The sequence below is a fragment of the Chaetodon auriga genome, chromosome 21 (assembly GCF_051107435.1).
Source record: "Chaetodon auriga isolate fChaAug3 chromosome 21, fChaAug3.hap1, whole genome shotgun sequence".
NCBI lineage: Eukaryota > Metazoa > Chordata > Actinopteri > Chaetodontiformes > Chaetodontidae > Chaetodon > Chaetodon auriga.
This window is the reverse complement of record NC_135094.1, coordinates 2240001-2255805: the sequence shown is the minus strand read 5'-3', so window position 1 is coordinate 2255805 and position 15805 is coordinate 2240001. Positions and strand designations below refer to the sequence as shown.

The 15805-nt window shown below is 45.7% G+C and overlaps 1 protein-coding gene across 1 annotated transcript in view; it reads right to left on the bottom strand.

Moving 5' to 3' along the window:
- Positions 1-3977: 3977 nt before the first annotated feature.
- LOC143339600 (gamma-aminobutyric acid receptor subunit rho-3) overlaps positions 3978-15805 on the bottom strand; it is a 19025-nt gene continuing 7197 nt past the window's right edge. Inside the window, exons 3-10 of the mRNA XM_076760885.1 lie at positions 9335-9402; positions 8191-8414; positions 7126-7208; positions 6704-6841; positions 6122-6274; positions 5821-5882; positions 5493-5624; positions 3978-4897 (exon numbers count right to left, since the gene is read on the bottom strand). Coding sequence (XP_076617000.1) covers positions 4595-4897; positions 5493-5624; positions 5821-5882; positions 6122-6274; positions 6704-6841; positions 7126-7208; positions 8191-8414; positions 9335-9402 — 1163 coding nt within the window. The 3' untranslated portion in view covers positions 3978-4594. The remainder of the gene's footprint in view (positions 4898-5492; positions 5625-5820; positions 5883-6121; positions 6275-6703; positions 6842-7125; positions 7209-8190; positions 8415-9334; positions 9403-15805) is intronic.

Sequence of the window (15805 nt, the reverse complement as noted above, 5' to 3'; positions counted from 1 at the left end):
TCTGCTGCGCTGGGCAGAGCAGCTGTTTCTGCTTCAGCTGTGTGCAGTGACTGTGTTGCCCCAGCTGTTCTGGACTGATCGTGGACGTGGTCATGTTCAAGGTCATCGGCGTCAATTGAACAGATGCTGTAGAAGCTTCGGGTCCTCGTTTCGAAACCTTGACACAGCGCTGTTGTAACGGCACAGACCTCCTCGCCTTCCTCACTCTCCTGTTCAGCTTTGAGGGATTCCCGCTGTGTCCCCTGACACGCGCTGACCGGCGGCGGCTGGTCATCTGACACCTCACCCACTGTGCTGCTGCCCTGGCAGGTACCAGAGGCCGGCCCACCGGGAGCTGTCCAGAGGCTTAATGGTTTGTTATCCTTCTGCCCATCTGGCAGCTGATTGAACCACACAGCCCTGAGTGTGGCATTCTCCAAAATCTTCTGTCTGGCTGGACTCTGTGTGGGCACTTCCATATAGGGAGCTGGCCCACAGCTGGGCCTGGCGGTGTGTGTCACGCCTGCCTCTGCGTCCGTGTTTGTATGTATGTTTGTGCCGGATGTGATAATAATAGCCCCCTGCTCCTCGTGAGCGCTGGCTGGTGTGAGATCCCTCTCACTGTGCGTGGTGCTGTCCCTGTCGGCCACGGCCGCCTCTGTCCAAACTTTGATGTCAAGTTCCTTATGTGTTTCCTCATCTTCTGAAGTCTTCATCTGGGCTGCTCCGTCTGCCACACGCGTCTCCTCTTCGTCCAAGCACACATGCTGAGCTACAGCGGCGGCGTGTTGCCGGACCTGCTCTGTCACCTCACTCAGCCCATCGTGTAGCGGGGGCTGTAACAGACCACTCCTCTCGTTGTGAAGGCCGGGGTTGAGCTCCTTACTAAAGCAGCACCCCATCTTCTTCGGCCTAGAGTGGGAATAAAACACAAGACTGCTATGGCCAAACCCAGTAAGAGCCTACACAACACGAGACAAAACCATGAGCAGCTCCTCACGATGGCTCAGCCACATGCAGAAAGAGAAAAGACCCTCTGCTCCCCCCTGCTTCACCCCCTTTCGCCCTCCCCTACTCCTTTTCCCCTCCCCTGCCCAGAATAGCAAATGTGAAGGAGCTCACATGTCCCTGCCACTCAGCAGAGGGCTGCTCACCACTTCATGTGTGTGAGTATATGAACGCATGCGGGAGCCCTAGTTAGGCTACAGTTTGAGAGGGGTCAGCACATGGCCCAGCAGCCACCAATCACAGAGCAGCAATGCAGCGGTGTCCACTCCTCCCTCTCCCTCCCTGGAACTCCCCCTTCCACCTTCCTCCCATTCACTTCTCTCTCCCTCCCACTGATGCATTTCACTTTGCCTTACATCAGTTGTGCTCACCGCTTTAGCCCCCCCTCCACCAGCCCCACCCCTCAGGCCCCAACAATCAATCAGAATAATCTGTAGCTGTGAAGAAGCTAAAGACTGGAAACACTGGCCTAAAGCTGCCTTAAGGGAAGTCTATCAATCATCTGTTTCAATTAATACATTTATATAACAACTACTTCATTATTCTGGAATTTTCTTCTCTATACGCACATCTATTGCAGAGGACCCCTCCTGTGTTGCCCCCCCCATTTCTTCCTTATCCAAAGGGTCAAAGGACAGAGGATGTTGCCCCTTGGTACAAACTTCTGATTTTGGGTTCTATAAATAAAATTTGCTCTGCAGAGTGAAATCTGACAATAAAGTTGTTTCCCAACGAGTTCATGAATCTCGCGCCTGTGCAGTGAGAAGACCAGACTTTAGGTACACAGGTGCTGCGGGAGTGTCTGTGTAGTAAGGAATAATATTACAGTACCTGGTAGAAGTAGTAGTATCCAGGACTCAGCGCTATGCGCGTTAACTGCACCTGCAGATCAGACGGACGCAGTGGATTCTGGTCTGACGTCATGTGACACGGGCTGGAAGGTAACTGAACGGGACGAGTGCTGCCGCTGTCGATGGTCACCAGGGAGACTGGCGAGGGGAGCGGTGGAGAGAGGGAAATGAGTCACAGCACCAGCTGGCGTGAAGGAAACACTCCAACAACAAGTTCAACTGTCCTGACAAACTCTGCAGCCTGAACTACTGGAAACAAGAGGCTCACAATGTATCTGTGATAAGATGCCCCAACCAATGACTGCTAACATTAAGCATTAAAATCCTTTGTTAATCACTGAATAAATCACCATATCTATGTCAAAACTAAAGAAAGATCAAAATATACCAGAGCACAAAATCATGGCTTCAGATGTTTTATTTACTCTGACAAACAGCTGAATAATCTAAACTAAACTAAAGCAGTTCACATGAGTGAAACTTTAACCAGGAAGCTCTCAGTGTTTCAGCACCAAAGGCCACATCCTCATATTTCACAGCTAAACCTCTTTTTATATATTTTAAGGTAACTTTCATCATTTTCTACCCAACAGGTTGACATTTTTGCAAATACTCATTCATTTCTTTCCAACCCAGACAAACTAACACTAATTATAATTTCCTGATCTTCGTGAGACGTTGTTCGTTTCATAGCTACCAGGTAAAATGTGTGAATAAAATGATGATCCCACATCTCATTGATTTCTGGTCCACCCCAAGCTTCACGGTTCACTTCTGATGCGTTTACATTAGCTTAGCTAACCTTTTAGCATTAGCTAATGTTTACTTGGTGAGATGCTGCACGTTGTCAGCATCACAGTTGACACTTGCTGGTTAAATTAAAAGACAGAACCTTTAGTTAGTTAGTGGGAAACGGTGTGTGGGTGAAAACCACTGACTTCTCGTTCATTTTTGGTCTGTCTCAACTTTTCTGGCACAAAGTGACATGAACGTTAACGGCTAAAAGAAACTGGTGAACAAACTTCCCACTAGCTTCAATAAGCTAGTTTGGTTGCCTTTCTAACATTCAACTCAATCCCATTCAAAACGGCTGAAAACAGACACTTGCTACAGAGTTTTGCAGTAAAACTTTAACCAGCTAGTTAAGTTAAATAACACTATAGCTAAGTATGTCTATAATTAACGTTAGCTAGGTCTGGTTTGTCTGAGTTAACTTACCTTAAAGCCGCCCGGAGGTTTGTAAGGCAGTTTTCTCGGCTAACAACCTGATTTAATAACCTTGACTGTTTGCGTTAGCTGGTGAGAAAACCCTCAAAGAAACCCCTCTGCATATGTTGCTCAAGTTAACCGAGCCGTCACCCTCCTATCTTGCGGCATGTACACGCATTTCTGGCGGAAAACAGCAGCTAACGTTAACATAACGGCTTTTCTAATTAGCCGCTTACCGTTAGCTGCTAACGTCCATGAATGGAACCATAACGATGCCGTTAAAAGAGGCTAACGGTCACCGCTAGCTAAAGCTAACGTTAAGTTAGCATATCTTAACTTCACGTCGTAAAAAGCGGGTTATGTTCGCTGTGTTTTCATTGATTGTGACTCGAGGAGCTCACCTGCCACCTGTCCTCTGCTGCGTTGAAGTCAGGCTTCATTCATCCGTTTCTTGTGGTCTGTTTGCGAGATTGAGAGTCTCTCTTCCAAAAATCCGCCCGTTAACGTTATTTTTCCGACCATAGCCAAACCCTGTAGTTACTGTGGAAACTGTGCGTTTCAATAACATCTGAAAATATATTATTATTTGATTCACACCTGCAGGGCTGTGCGGCTTCTCAAAAGGTATTCTGTGACCTAAAACTAGTCAATGAAAACATGATGAGTGTAAAAAATAAATGGAAGCTGCTCAATAATTACTCACCGTGTGTAATCTATAAACCACCCTTAAAATCTGAATTACAGCACGTTCTTATTAAAGTATTAATTATTAGAGTATTAAAAAAAATAAGGAGGTCCCCAAACGCACCTCAGATCACGGCCCTAAAAACGATCCCAACATGGGGGAGGGGGGTAGTACACTTAATTTATTAAAATATAATTTAATCAATTCTATTAAAAATATAAATTCAAAAAAGTCTTAAAACACTCTTAAAGTTTGTGAAAGAGCCACCATGTGTTTTAATTGTAACATCCCTGCAGGTTCAAATTCACCCACACACACAGGTACAACGCAGCCCTGCAGTACACAGATTCACGTTTACGTCCTAATGAACGAGATAAAAATTTTATGAGAAAAGAGTTTAAATTGCATGTACAGTAGCTGGTTGGCTCCACTCACGTCGCTCATCAAAAGGGGGAAGGATGTCTTTCAAAGAAGAACGTTTCCACATTAGTTTGATCCTAATGAAGTGTTTCCCTGCAGCTAAGGAAAGGTACCGACAACAGTAGAAGAAGAGTCTGAAAATCTTATGATGCACAGAAAAGAGTCACATCAGGATCAGGATTTAATCCAGCCCCATGAGACAAATGTCAGGGTGAAACTGTGCACAATAAGAGTTCCTCCTCTGAGGAGCTGGAGTGCTTTCATCTCTTGTAAAGAACATGATTACTAATGAAGCCGGCGCTGAAGGGGCTCCTCTGATCAAGAGTCAGTGAAGTGCCCGTGGAGCCCCGTGGAGAGCAGGGATCCTCAGGGACGCTCCCTGACTCAACACTTGGACTCTGCTGAAATGCACCAGAGTTCATGGACAGGTTGCAGCTCTGGATCAGGAGTACAGGCTCCAGTAGATGGTGTTGAAGAGCAGGTAGGACAGAGGGAAGGCGAGGCGGGAGTACGAGTCGATCATGTAGCTGTTGCTGACCAGCAGGTTCACGTTCTCCCGCACAGACCGCTGCCGGCGGAGGCGAGTGCCCTCCGTGGGCCGGATGTCTGGGGTTAGAGTTGTAGTGGTGAGGGGGTCAGAGGTCAGGGTGGGCGCAATGCGGGAGAACGGAGTCAGCTCAATGTCATTGTCGTGGAAACAGCCATCGAAAGCCATCGCCTGGCTGGCGTTGAAGGTGGGTGGGATCTGAAACGGTACAGAGAGCAGTCAGACGCACAGAACACGCTGGCACACATCATACTGTGCTTTTTCTTTTCTTTTTTTAATATATACCCTCAAACACACCTCCAAAGGTGAGTTTCTTTACACACCTTCAGATGAAATGTGGCATTTTGGGGACAGGTGTGATATTTGCTGTTTAAAGCTGCAGCATCATTAAATAGTGAGAGAGAGGTGACACCTTCAGATGTTTTGTATCAAAAATTTTTTAATCTGCAAAGTAACTCGTGACAAGAAGCTGTCAGATAAATGTATTCGAGCACGGTATTTCCCTCTGAGATGAAGTGGAATAAAAGTAGAAAGTGTTCTGAATTAAAAATACTTTGTACAAGTACCTTAATTATCTACTTAAGTTCAGCACTTGTGTAAATGTACTTAGAAAAACCCGGTCAGTGAAAGTGGCTGCAGGTCTGCATGAGACAGTGTGTGTTCTGGTGTAATGACGCTGTTTGGCCACTAGAGTGAGACATTCAGTAAAGTATGAGCCTGCTGGTTCTCCATCATTTCATTGCTCCGTCCTGAGTGCTGATGTGTGATCGCCCCTTGTGCCGCCTGTGCTGACCTTCCCCCTCTTCATCTTCCTCATCTCCTCCAGAGTGGTGCAGTAGTTCACGGCCGCGTATTCGATCACGGACAGGAAGACAAACAGGAAGCTGGTCCACAGGTAGATGTCCACCGCTTTGACGTAGGACACCTGGACGACAAACACACACAGTCTGTCAGTAATCAGGACCATCACGGAGGAGGAAGCAGACCTGCAGGATCTCACCTCAGCGCATCAGAACAGGTCATTAAAGTCAACAAAGTGGACACCACAAAGGACACAAAGGTCTGGACTGACGCTGAGAGACTACACGAGCCTCCTGAACCCTCAACAACAGGGCCGTTACCTGAGGCATGGAGGAGGACACTCCGGTGATGATGGTGGACATTGTGAGCACTGTGGTTATACCTGCAGGAGGAGGAGGCACAGGTGTTTTTACATCACAGCACGCCTGTTTTCACCCACAACACGACCTCTGACATTCGGTGGGTCGACCTTTAGAGACTGGTCAGCTTAGAGGTCGACAAAAAACACAGACCTGAATCTCTCGACATCAAGATCACCGTTCAAAATCCAAACTTTATGACCCCCACTGCTGTGTGGATGAACGGGGATCTGAACACAGAATAAAGATGGCGTGGTGTTACCCAGAGAGACACGCGCAGGGACTGCCCTCCTGTCGATCCAGAAGGACACCCAGGACAGGACGACCATCAGCATGGTGGGAAAGTACGTCTGCAGCATGAAGAAGAAGATGTGCCTCCGGAGGATGAAGTTGATGAACAGACGGTTGTACCAACCTGACAAAAAGAGGCGTCATTAAGAATCCATCGGCCTGAATGTGTCGCTGCAGCAGCCGTCTGCTTTCAGTCTTTCCTCCAGATGTTTGAACGTGGCTGCAGGGATTTATGGGGCTGAGTTTGTGCTCAAGGGCACAAAAACTCATGAAACTCTTTTCTGCTTCAGCATGTGAGGGAGGATTTCTATCTCCTTGTTTGATTTCAATACCTTTCAAAGGCCTGAAGAGGAAAGATTAAAGGAACATTAACAAACATCTCTTTGATTCATAAAACTGTTTTTTCTGCTTGCAAATCCTGCTGATCATCTGGTGATCGGGTGAGGTGTCCACACACGTTTGGCCACTGAGGGAAGATAAGCATGATGTCACTCTACACACACACACACACACACACACACACACACACACACACACACACACACACACACACCGGTGCTGCTGTAGAAAGCCAGGCCGCTGGAGGCGTGGAAATGCTCAATGAAGAACTGAGACAAGACGATCTCGTCCGTCCTCAGAGAGTCGTTCCCGTTCTTCCAGTAAAGCATCAGGTCGTTCTCATTATACGCATCTGTGGAGAGAGACAGAGACAGAAAGACGAGAGACGAGAGAGACAGAAGAGGAGAGAGAGAGAGACGTGTTCAGTGTCGGGGAAAACAGGAAAGATGAGAACTGGAAACAGAGATGGAGACTGGTTGGAGTTTATCCTCCCATTCAGCTATTTTGTGGTTGCATGTGTCACTTTGTGATGTAAGAACAGGAGAGCAAGTGTATACTGCATACATGTATACTGTGTGTGTGTGTGTGTGTGTGTGTGTGTGTGTGTGTGTGTGTGTGTGCGCGTGCGCGTCTCACAGCTCTCCAGCTCCAGCGAGCAGTTCTGTGTGTCCAGAGGGAAGCTGCTGAAGTCCATCGAGCAGAGCGCCGTCACAGTGACCCTGAAACACACAAACACATCGTACAGCGTTCACCGCAGTCGTCCATGACGTCCCGGAAAGACCTGCTGTTGCCACGGAAACCAGAACCTAACGTCTCTCATCCTCAGTCTGTCACTTTCAGCTGCCTTCAGTGGCATGACAGGAAATAATCCTCTGGGGCCAAAGAGTCAGAAAACAGTGAATAAAACGAAGATTTCTGCAGAGGAGCCTGCAGGGTGTCACAAAATAACCAGCTGTGTGTGTGTGTGTGTGTGTGTGTGTGTGTGTGTGTGTGTGTGAGTGCAGAGGGCCAAAGTGTGACCAAAGGAGATCAAGGCTTTGGATTTAAGGTGCTATGATGCTAAAATGACATTTACAGCAGCAGGACGGTGTTTCAATAACTATAGCTAACGTTTTAGCCATGCTAGCTGCACGGCTCTGAGGACGGTAACGTCCACCTGTGGGCCGCCACATAACTACAGGATGCATTGCCATGTAATCTATTACAGACATTCATTGTCCCCAGAGGATGAAACCTGCGGACTTTTCCTCTAGCGCCCCCTGCAGGTCACACATTTCTCTTATTGAGTTATCTTAGAGTTTAATTAGGAAAGCATAAATTTGTACAAACATTCATGAATCTGAGACAATGAACTTGAATTTGTCCAAAACTCAACCTCAGTGGTTCTTTGTATTATGCTGTTAGCATGCTAAAGTTAGCATTTAGCATAAAAGCGCTGCTGTGTCCTCGGCCTGAATCCTGCAGACACGCTCACTGAGTCGCACCCCAGAATCATCTCAGGTACACTGGACTGACTCTGGGTGCTGATGCTGGTCGAAGTGCTGCTAACAAACAGTCTGCATCCCAGAAAAACGATTCTGACGCACAGGACAGAACAGGCACATTCGATCGCGTGGTGTCAATCAAAGCTGATCACATGGTTTCATTTCTCATCGGTGTCTCTGAATGAGCCACGTCTTCTTTAACGGATGTCCTTGGTACCTGACGCTGTAGAGGATGTTTCCGTCGGGGTAAACCCGCAGCATGATGTTCTCCATGGTGGTGTCGTGGATGAAGGAGCGCTTGGAGTGGACGAAGAAGACGTCAGGAACCCAAATCTTCTTCACGAGCCTGGAGTCAAACGTCCTGCTCTGATTGTTTCGGGACGGAAAGGACAGCCGCTCGTCCTTCCAGTAGTGACGCAGGTACAGAGTCATGGTGAAGTCCTGTCCAAAGACATAATGCTGATGTTGAATTTCTTATAATTATGAACTTATATTACAGCACATCAGCTTGAAACAACTCCACAACAATTAGACATCGGTTATGTATTTGTGTCTTCATCATGGCTGCTCCCGTGTTGATTGTCTCTGTTGAAAAGGCTCAGAAACCAGTGTCAGTGACAGAGGAGACGTTTCTGCAGCCGCCAGAGGAAAGAGCGCCGTCTGAAGGACGGACTTCATGCAGACTTTCACCGTTCCAGCCGAGGCTGCCATGACAGCACCGTCCTCTCCACCATTCATCTCTCTTGGCTGCAGGAACTCGATAAAACACTTGTAGGTAAGAGGCCGGCTGAGTTGAAAAGGAGAGCCATCGAGGGTCACGAACCAGATGAACCAACAGGAAGTGATGTCAGAGCAGCCTGAAATGGTCACGACCTTTTCTTAACCCTCTGCAGTTCCAGCTTCCAGTCACAGCATATTGTCTATTTTATGAGCTCTTTAAAGGTCATTATATGTAGAAATAGGTCGACTGCCTAAAGTGCAGATTTTGACATTTTAAAAGTTAAAAGAAGTGACAGAGCTGTTCGCTGCTCATCTGTGAAAATCTTTGTGCAAACAAAGAACAAAAAAAAAAAAGAAAGAAATCTAGAGTTTTAGGGATATTTGGATGATTTTGATTAATGGTTTATCTCTTTAAGTCACTTGAAGAACAATCTTATTTTTCATATTAAAAGTTAAAGACATAAAATACAGACTCTCAGACTTTTTATGGTTACCTTGTGAGGGTCGACTGATCACCTTCAATCACAGAATCACTTAGCTTTTGCTCACCAGCAGACTGAAGCTGCCCGAAGTCAGTCTGAATAAGGTACGTTCAGCATCCTTAATGTTCTGAATACTGGAGTTAAACAGTGACGCCTCACCATGTTGACCTCTGAGATGCTGTCGATGCTCTCCACCTGCACGTCGATGCCTACAGGGATGGCTGCACCTGAAACAACATGAGAACATCATTCATTTTAAAGACGCTCAGACTCATAAATCAAAGCAGAGGAATGACATCAGCACGTCACAACAGCCTCCAGCCTTTTCTTCTCTGCTCAAATGTTCTGCAGCTTGAATTCAGGACCATCAAAATATAAATAAGTGTTCTAAGTATGGTCAGACAATTTTTATAGTAAACCAATAAGAATCAATTTATCAGCTGTAACCAGACCTGATATGTTAAAGTGAAAGATGCTAATTCGCTCATTGAAACCTTTCGTAGAGTTTTAGTGTCTCCTGATGGTCCACATGTTGTTTCAGAGGCATTTTCCACCCTAAACTTTGGAAGGAAAACACTGAAAATGTAAACTTATTTGAAATAAAACTGGTCCAAAATTAGTCAAACTGAATGTTTTCAGCAGCTTCCATCACATCTGTCCCTTCAATCACATCATCTGTATCAGCCCTCAAACCTCATTTTGGTCAAAAAACTGGCAACAACATCCTTTGTCCTCGCCACCGGCTCACCACAGCCATCAACATCTGTCCTCCACACTCCCCCGCTCCATCCGCCTCATTAGCAGATTAAGCTTGTTTAACCGCTAAACCTGAACAACCTGATTTGTGTACACAAACAGGGCAGAAATAGCTAAACAGCACAAATCCCCCCAAAAACGAGCCTCCATCACTGCCGCTCGCTGCCTGTTTGCTGCCCTGCCTCCACACGGCAATCATGACCCGGCAAACTTCGGGAAGGAGGATTTTATAACCAACTGTGATGATGTTTGGTGGTCACTCCACTCGGGTAATTTTAGGATTCATCCATTGCTGCCGCCTGCTGACTAAAAAGCTCATTCCTGACTCGACCACAAGCATCAGCAGTGATTCTACTGTTGTCTTGAACCTATAAACATCTCTGCCTTCTTTACAGGCAATGTTAAACGTTTAACAATGAGGGCAACGCACGGGAAGAATGAGCCACCATGACTGTCAACGTACAGCACTGCTAAATCACTTCTGACAACTCTGAACTTTCGCCGCACTCAGTTTGCTTGTTTGGGTGATTTGCAGCTCAAAAATGTCCAGATGTCTACAGTTAAACTGGAGTACATGGACTAAAACTGGGGATGCTTTTCATCTAGGATACACTGTAATTGTTGTTTAAACAGTATTTAGGACTGACGTTCTTTTACAATGGAAGTCTATGGGGAAAAGACCTTTGGGGCCACATGGGACAAGACTGTGCATTCATGGTCTACAGCCATGCTAGCTAAATGCTAACCTCAACATGCTAACCACGTCCATGATGAGAACATACTGTTATCACAACGACAACGCTAACCTGCTGGTGCAATCTCCAACATGATCATCATTTTAGTTTAGCATGCTAGCATGCTAATGTTTGCTAATCAGCACTACAGACAAAGTAAAGTTGATGCTAACGGTAATGTCTTTGGATTGCATGAGTTTAGTCATAAACCAAAGTATTGGTTAGATTTTGAGCCGAAGGCAGTTTTAGATTATTGTCAATCCTGACAATGGAAATCCATCCAGTTGTTGTTGAGACTTTTCACTTAAAACCACAAATCTCAACCTTATGGTGGTGCCAGACAAAAAAAAAAAAAAACAGGGGATCATCAAAGTCTTTGGGATCCTCTGGAAAACACGATTATTTGAACCAAATTTCCTGGCAATCCATCCAATGTTTGTTGACACATTTCAGTCTGGACCAAGCGGTGGAGCCACCGACCGTCACACTGCATAAAACATAAACATAAACATACATTTCGTGAGTTCTGGTGCTGGTGTGATATCTCAGAGGTCACTGATCAAAACCAAGAAAATGAAAATGCCTTTTGAGCTGCAAATCACCTAAAACCATGTGTGCTGGTTTAGGATGTATAAACATCACACGCTGGTTTGGGTTAGTCTGTGACCTCCGTCTGGATGTGGTTTACCAGGTCACATTCCTGTTTTCACTCTCGAGGACAAGAAAAAAAAAGATGTACAGTCTGTGTGCTTTTTGTGTGCATGTGGATGTAAAGTGTGTTAATTCCACTGAATGTTAGCAGGCAGGCAGCTCAATAAACACTTTATTTAATGAAGTTCGTCTGACAGCCAGGACCATAAAGCTCCCGTGGCGGCCCGGCTTTGTCCCGCCGTGACTCGTAAAAACCACCAACAGTGCCGACTCAACATTCAGTGTAACCCTGACAACGACCGCTGGTGGTGGGAAAAACCTGAAACGGGAGGTTTCTCGCTCTCCCTCTTGTCTTGACCGCTTTCCTTTTCCCATGTCACACCCAGTTGGAGGATGTTTAAGGCATGAGGTGTTTTATCCAGAGACACGTACAAAAGGAGGTCAAGTTCAGACCTCTAAGGCCACTTGATGATCTATGACCAGATGAATTTAGACAGCTTTCAGAAGAGGAACTGGTTCACACTTCTCTGGGGGTCATACTTCACTTTAAGTGCTACATCGACTCCAACACCCAAGACACATATCTCCTGTGGTTAATCTAATTTAACCTTTAACTCCTCATTGAACTGAACGCTGGCGGTAGCAGTAAAGTGGGACTCAACAGTCAACAGTGAGGAGCACTTCTGCTTCCTGGTCTCCATCATCACCAAGACCTCATCAGCTCCCTCAACAAGAAAGCCAGATAGATAACCTGTCCCATCCGAGTTATAAGTCTCTCTTTTTTCTTTGCTTTTAGAGATAACACTGATTGACTGAGGCTGACATGTTTGATCGACTGACTTGCTCTCTTGAACATTCACAGGCTGGAGCACCATGACAAGTTGATACATGTAGTGTTCTGTATGTGTTGATAGATTAGACTCTTGTCTTTTTAGGGGTCACAATGTCTCAGACACTCATGTTGAACATAATCCAGATTCAATGCATAGAGGATTATATAATAAAGCTTTAAGAATGTGGTGTCTCCTGGAGGGCTGGTGTTAAAGGTGAAGGTCGGCGTATGCAGCTTTGAAACATCATGCATCTAAAAACCATCACCATTAACTGGATGCAAGCAAATCTTCACTCTCCAACATCTGTTCAGCATCAGAAACCCTTTCTGGGCTTTTGTCAGACTGAGCAGACTGGGATTGACTGTTTTGAGTCATTGTGATCACCAAATTTGCTTGTGGAGGCAAATTTGTGCTTTTGTGTAGGATTCAGTGAATTTCCATGAGCTTGAGCTTCTTCAGTTCTAACTGACTGATGAGGAGTCCCAGTCAACAACTCCCAAGGTGTGAACGATCCTGCATGAGGACAAATGGGACATGGCCTGGGACTCCCCATCAGTCAGTTAGACATGAAGAAGCCTCCTGGATGAGGGGAGGAACATCTTCCAGAACTTCAAGCAAGTCCAGATGCCTTTGTGAAGCACTTCGAAGCACCATGACCTGGACGAGTGAGAATCTTCACAGACGTCCCAATATGTCCAAAACACCAGGTTTGCAGAATGCAAACCAACATGTTTATCTGGTGTTTGGACCCATAATCCTCTGCTCAGTGGAAGACACATCACATCGACTGAGCCACCAAGACCAGGGTTCGTACAAAGTCTTGGCACCCAGTCCAAACCACAGATTTCCTCTTTACTTCAAATTTCACACTATGGATTGCAACCGATGTATAAGCAAGAGGGTCAAAGTTGAAGGCACAACGCTAAAACAAAGTAGTATGTCCCAATAGAAGGTAGACTGCACGCAACAATACATAGTGTATGGCCAACTGAAGTACGTATTAAAGTCAAAGGAACTCAGTGATTGTCTCTGATCTGATTCCCACCAGCAAGGCTTTTGGTTGTTTCGCACCCAGAGGAAACATCCATCAATGAGCACGACACCAGAACAATGTGAACGCCTCAAGAACTCAAAAATGTGGGGTCCACATTGACACATTGATTGGATCCAGCACCACCTATTTCACAGGGACACAAATGAATTTCGATCGGCCAGTCTCTGGTGTGACTGGGTGCTAATGTCCTGTTTCAACACATATTAGAAAACAACAATGGCTGCTGCAGGAGGGTTGAACACAGGTCACTGTGGCTGTGATTGCAACAGACGCATCTTTTTCTAATCAGCTGATGTAAACAAGCCGATGAGTAAGTTCTTGTGAGGCATTTTTTCCAGAGGCCTTGGGTTTGTCTGCACAACGAGCCAAAATGTTCTGAGAAAGCACTTTAAAAATCAAGATGTTCATCCCTGTCATCAGTGAAAAGATACAGACGGGCCTTTTTCTATTAGTTCTGGTACAAATCTCTGAAACTGGAGGAAATAGTTGGGCACAACTGTTCCTGCTCGGCCTGTTTAAGATCAGCGAACAGCCTCAGGCAGTCACATTTCCTGCTGTATGAGGCAACGTGATTAATGAGGTTGGTGATGTGATTGACAGCCTGAATTTGTGTTTGCTGAGCATCAGTGAAACCATGTCACTAACTCTTCTGTCTGCACAATCACTGCAACCTCTGGATGATCCGGCCATTAAAACGAGGATATATCTTTGTGCGTTTGGCCCCAAAAGGCAGCAGAAGGTCATTGTTTTCATTCCTGTGTGTTGCACAGATTGTCCCGCTGGTCACTAAATCCAGCTCGGGGCTTTGATTTGGTTAAATCTACAACATCTCAGTCAGTGAGCTGCTGCAGATTTACCTAAATAACACATCAGAACTGTGCTTTGCGCAGCTTTAAGGTCATGTTTTTTTGTCCCAAAATGTTTGTGTGCTCAGTGTAGCAGAATGAGTCTTTTAATCCCTGAACGCAGCGCTGCAGATGGATCAATTCATGCAGGCATAAGCAGCATAATGCAGCTTTAAGGTCTCCGGATGTCTCTGTCCAGCCTCCGTCGACACACTGCCAGTTTTAACGTGACTCTCAAACGTCGACGTTCAAAGGAAGTGGAGGGGCGAAAGGTGGAGGGGGATTAAGAGGTGATTCTCTGGGCAGCGTTCGAGAGCATAAACGTCAGACTCCTACACAATCCATACTGACTCATGCGTAACAGCAGCAGCTCAGACTGACTCAGTGTAACGTAATGAAAGCTGCACTGGCAGCAGACAGAAATACACACGAGCTTTATTTACTGAACCTTTAAAGAACCACGGCGGTGGCTTTCCATGTTAAAACACTAACGTGTGCTTTACATCACGGCTAAACGTTGAAGAAACGTATTTTTGCTGTGTTTCAGACTTCAGGATGTGGTTTCCTTCAGCTGCGAGCAGCCGTCGTGCTCGGACTGAATTAATTCTGCACTATATGAAAATCTAAATGTATTTCCTCAAGTACTGTACCTCTAATTTCAAATTTCTACTTCACCTTCACAACATCTCAGAGGGAAATACTGCACTTCTTACTGAACTACATCTATCTGACATCTTTATTACTTTACAGGTGAATATTTCAACATAAACTAAAAACATATGAAGAGTTAATAAATATGTTTTCTTCTAAATGTAACTTTAAATGAGCACATCTGAAATGATTAGTTGATTGAACAGAAAATTTACTTAATTATTTCAATAATTGTCTAAATTGATAAGGGTTTAAGGATAGACCTTTTCGAGTTGCATCATGGGAAATGTAGGACTGAAGGTCAGGATCTCTCCACCTCTGTTGCTTTGATCACTCTGTTTTCAACCCATCAGCGATCAACAAACTCACCGTCAGCAGCAGCTTTTTTAAACCGCCAGACTTTTTTTATAGCAGGACTAAATGATCCAAGGTTCGCCACCTGAGACTGGGCCCCGCCGAGGCCACGCGGCGAAGAGCTGCAGCCAGAACGCAGCCGAACGACGCCCTGCTCGTAAATCACTTCAAGCATTCGCATCAGGGTGTCTAACTTTAGCGCGGACAGACCGAGGGAAGTTTATTGGGATTAATTTAGGTTTACAGACGTCCTTTAAAGGTTGAACTCCAGATAGAAACACACGCAGGAAATAAGACGAAATGTCACATCATGTATTTTGGGACTCTGGTGCCTGAGGAGGGAATGGTTTTGATTCTTCGGCTTGGTGGGTCTCACACTCACGCAGCAGCTCAGGCTTATCTGAGGCAGAAAAAGCTGAGATTTCCCTCTGTGTGAAATTATAGTCGCTGGAAATGCCGCAGGGCCGTGAGGCAGACAGAGGCGCTTTGTTGTCCCGACCCCGAACGACCGGCAGGACGCCAAGGAGCCTTATAGACGGAGGAGGAAGAGGGAGATACGATGGCGGCGAGGAGGCTCGCGTCTTTTCGTGCCACCTCAAACATTTATTCCACAGCGTGTATCTGGCAGCTTTAGGTACTTTACAAATCAAGGTTTTTACACATAATTTGGTTGCAGATTAGAGTACCCAACAGCTGAAACTAGTCTGATCAATTAGTCGATCATCGTTTGCTCTGTAAATATCAGAAAACAC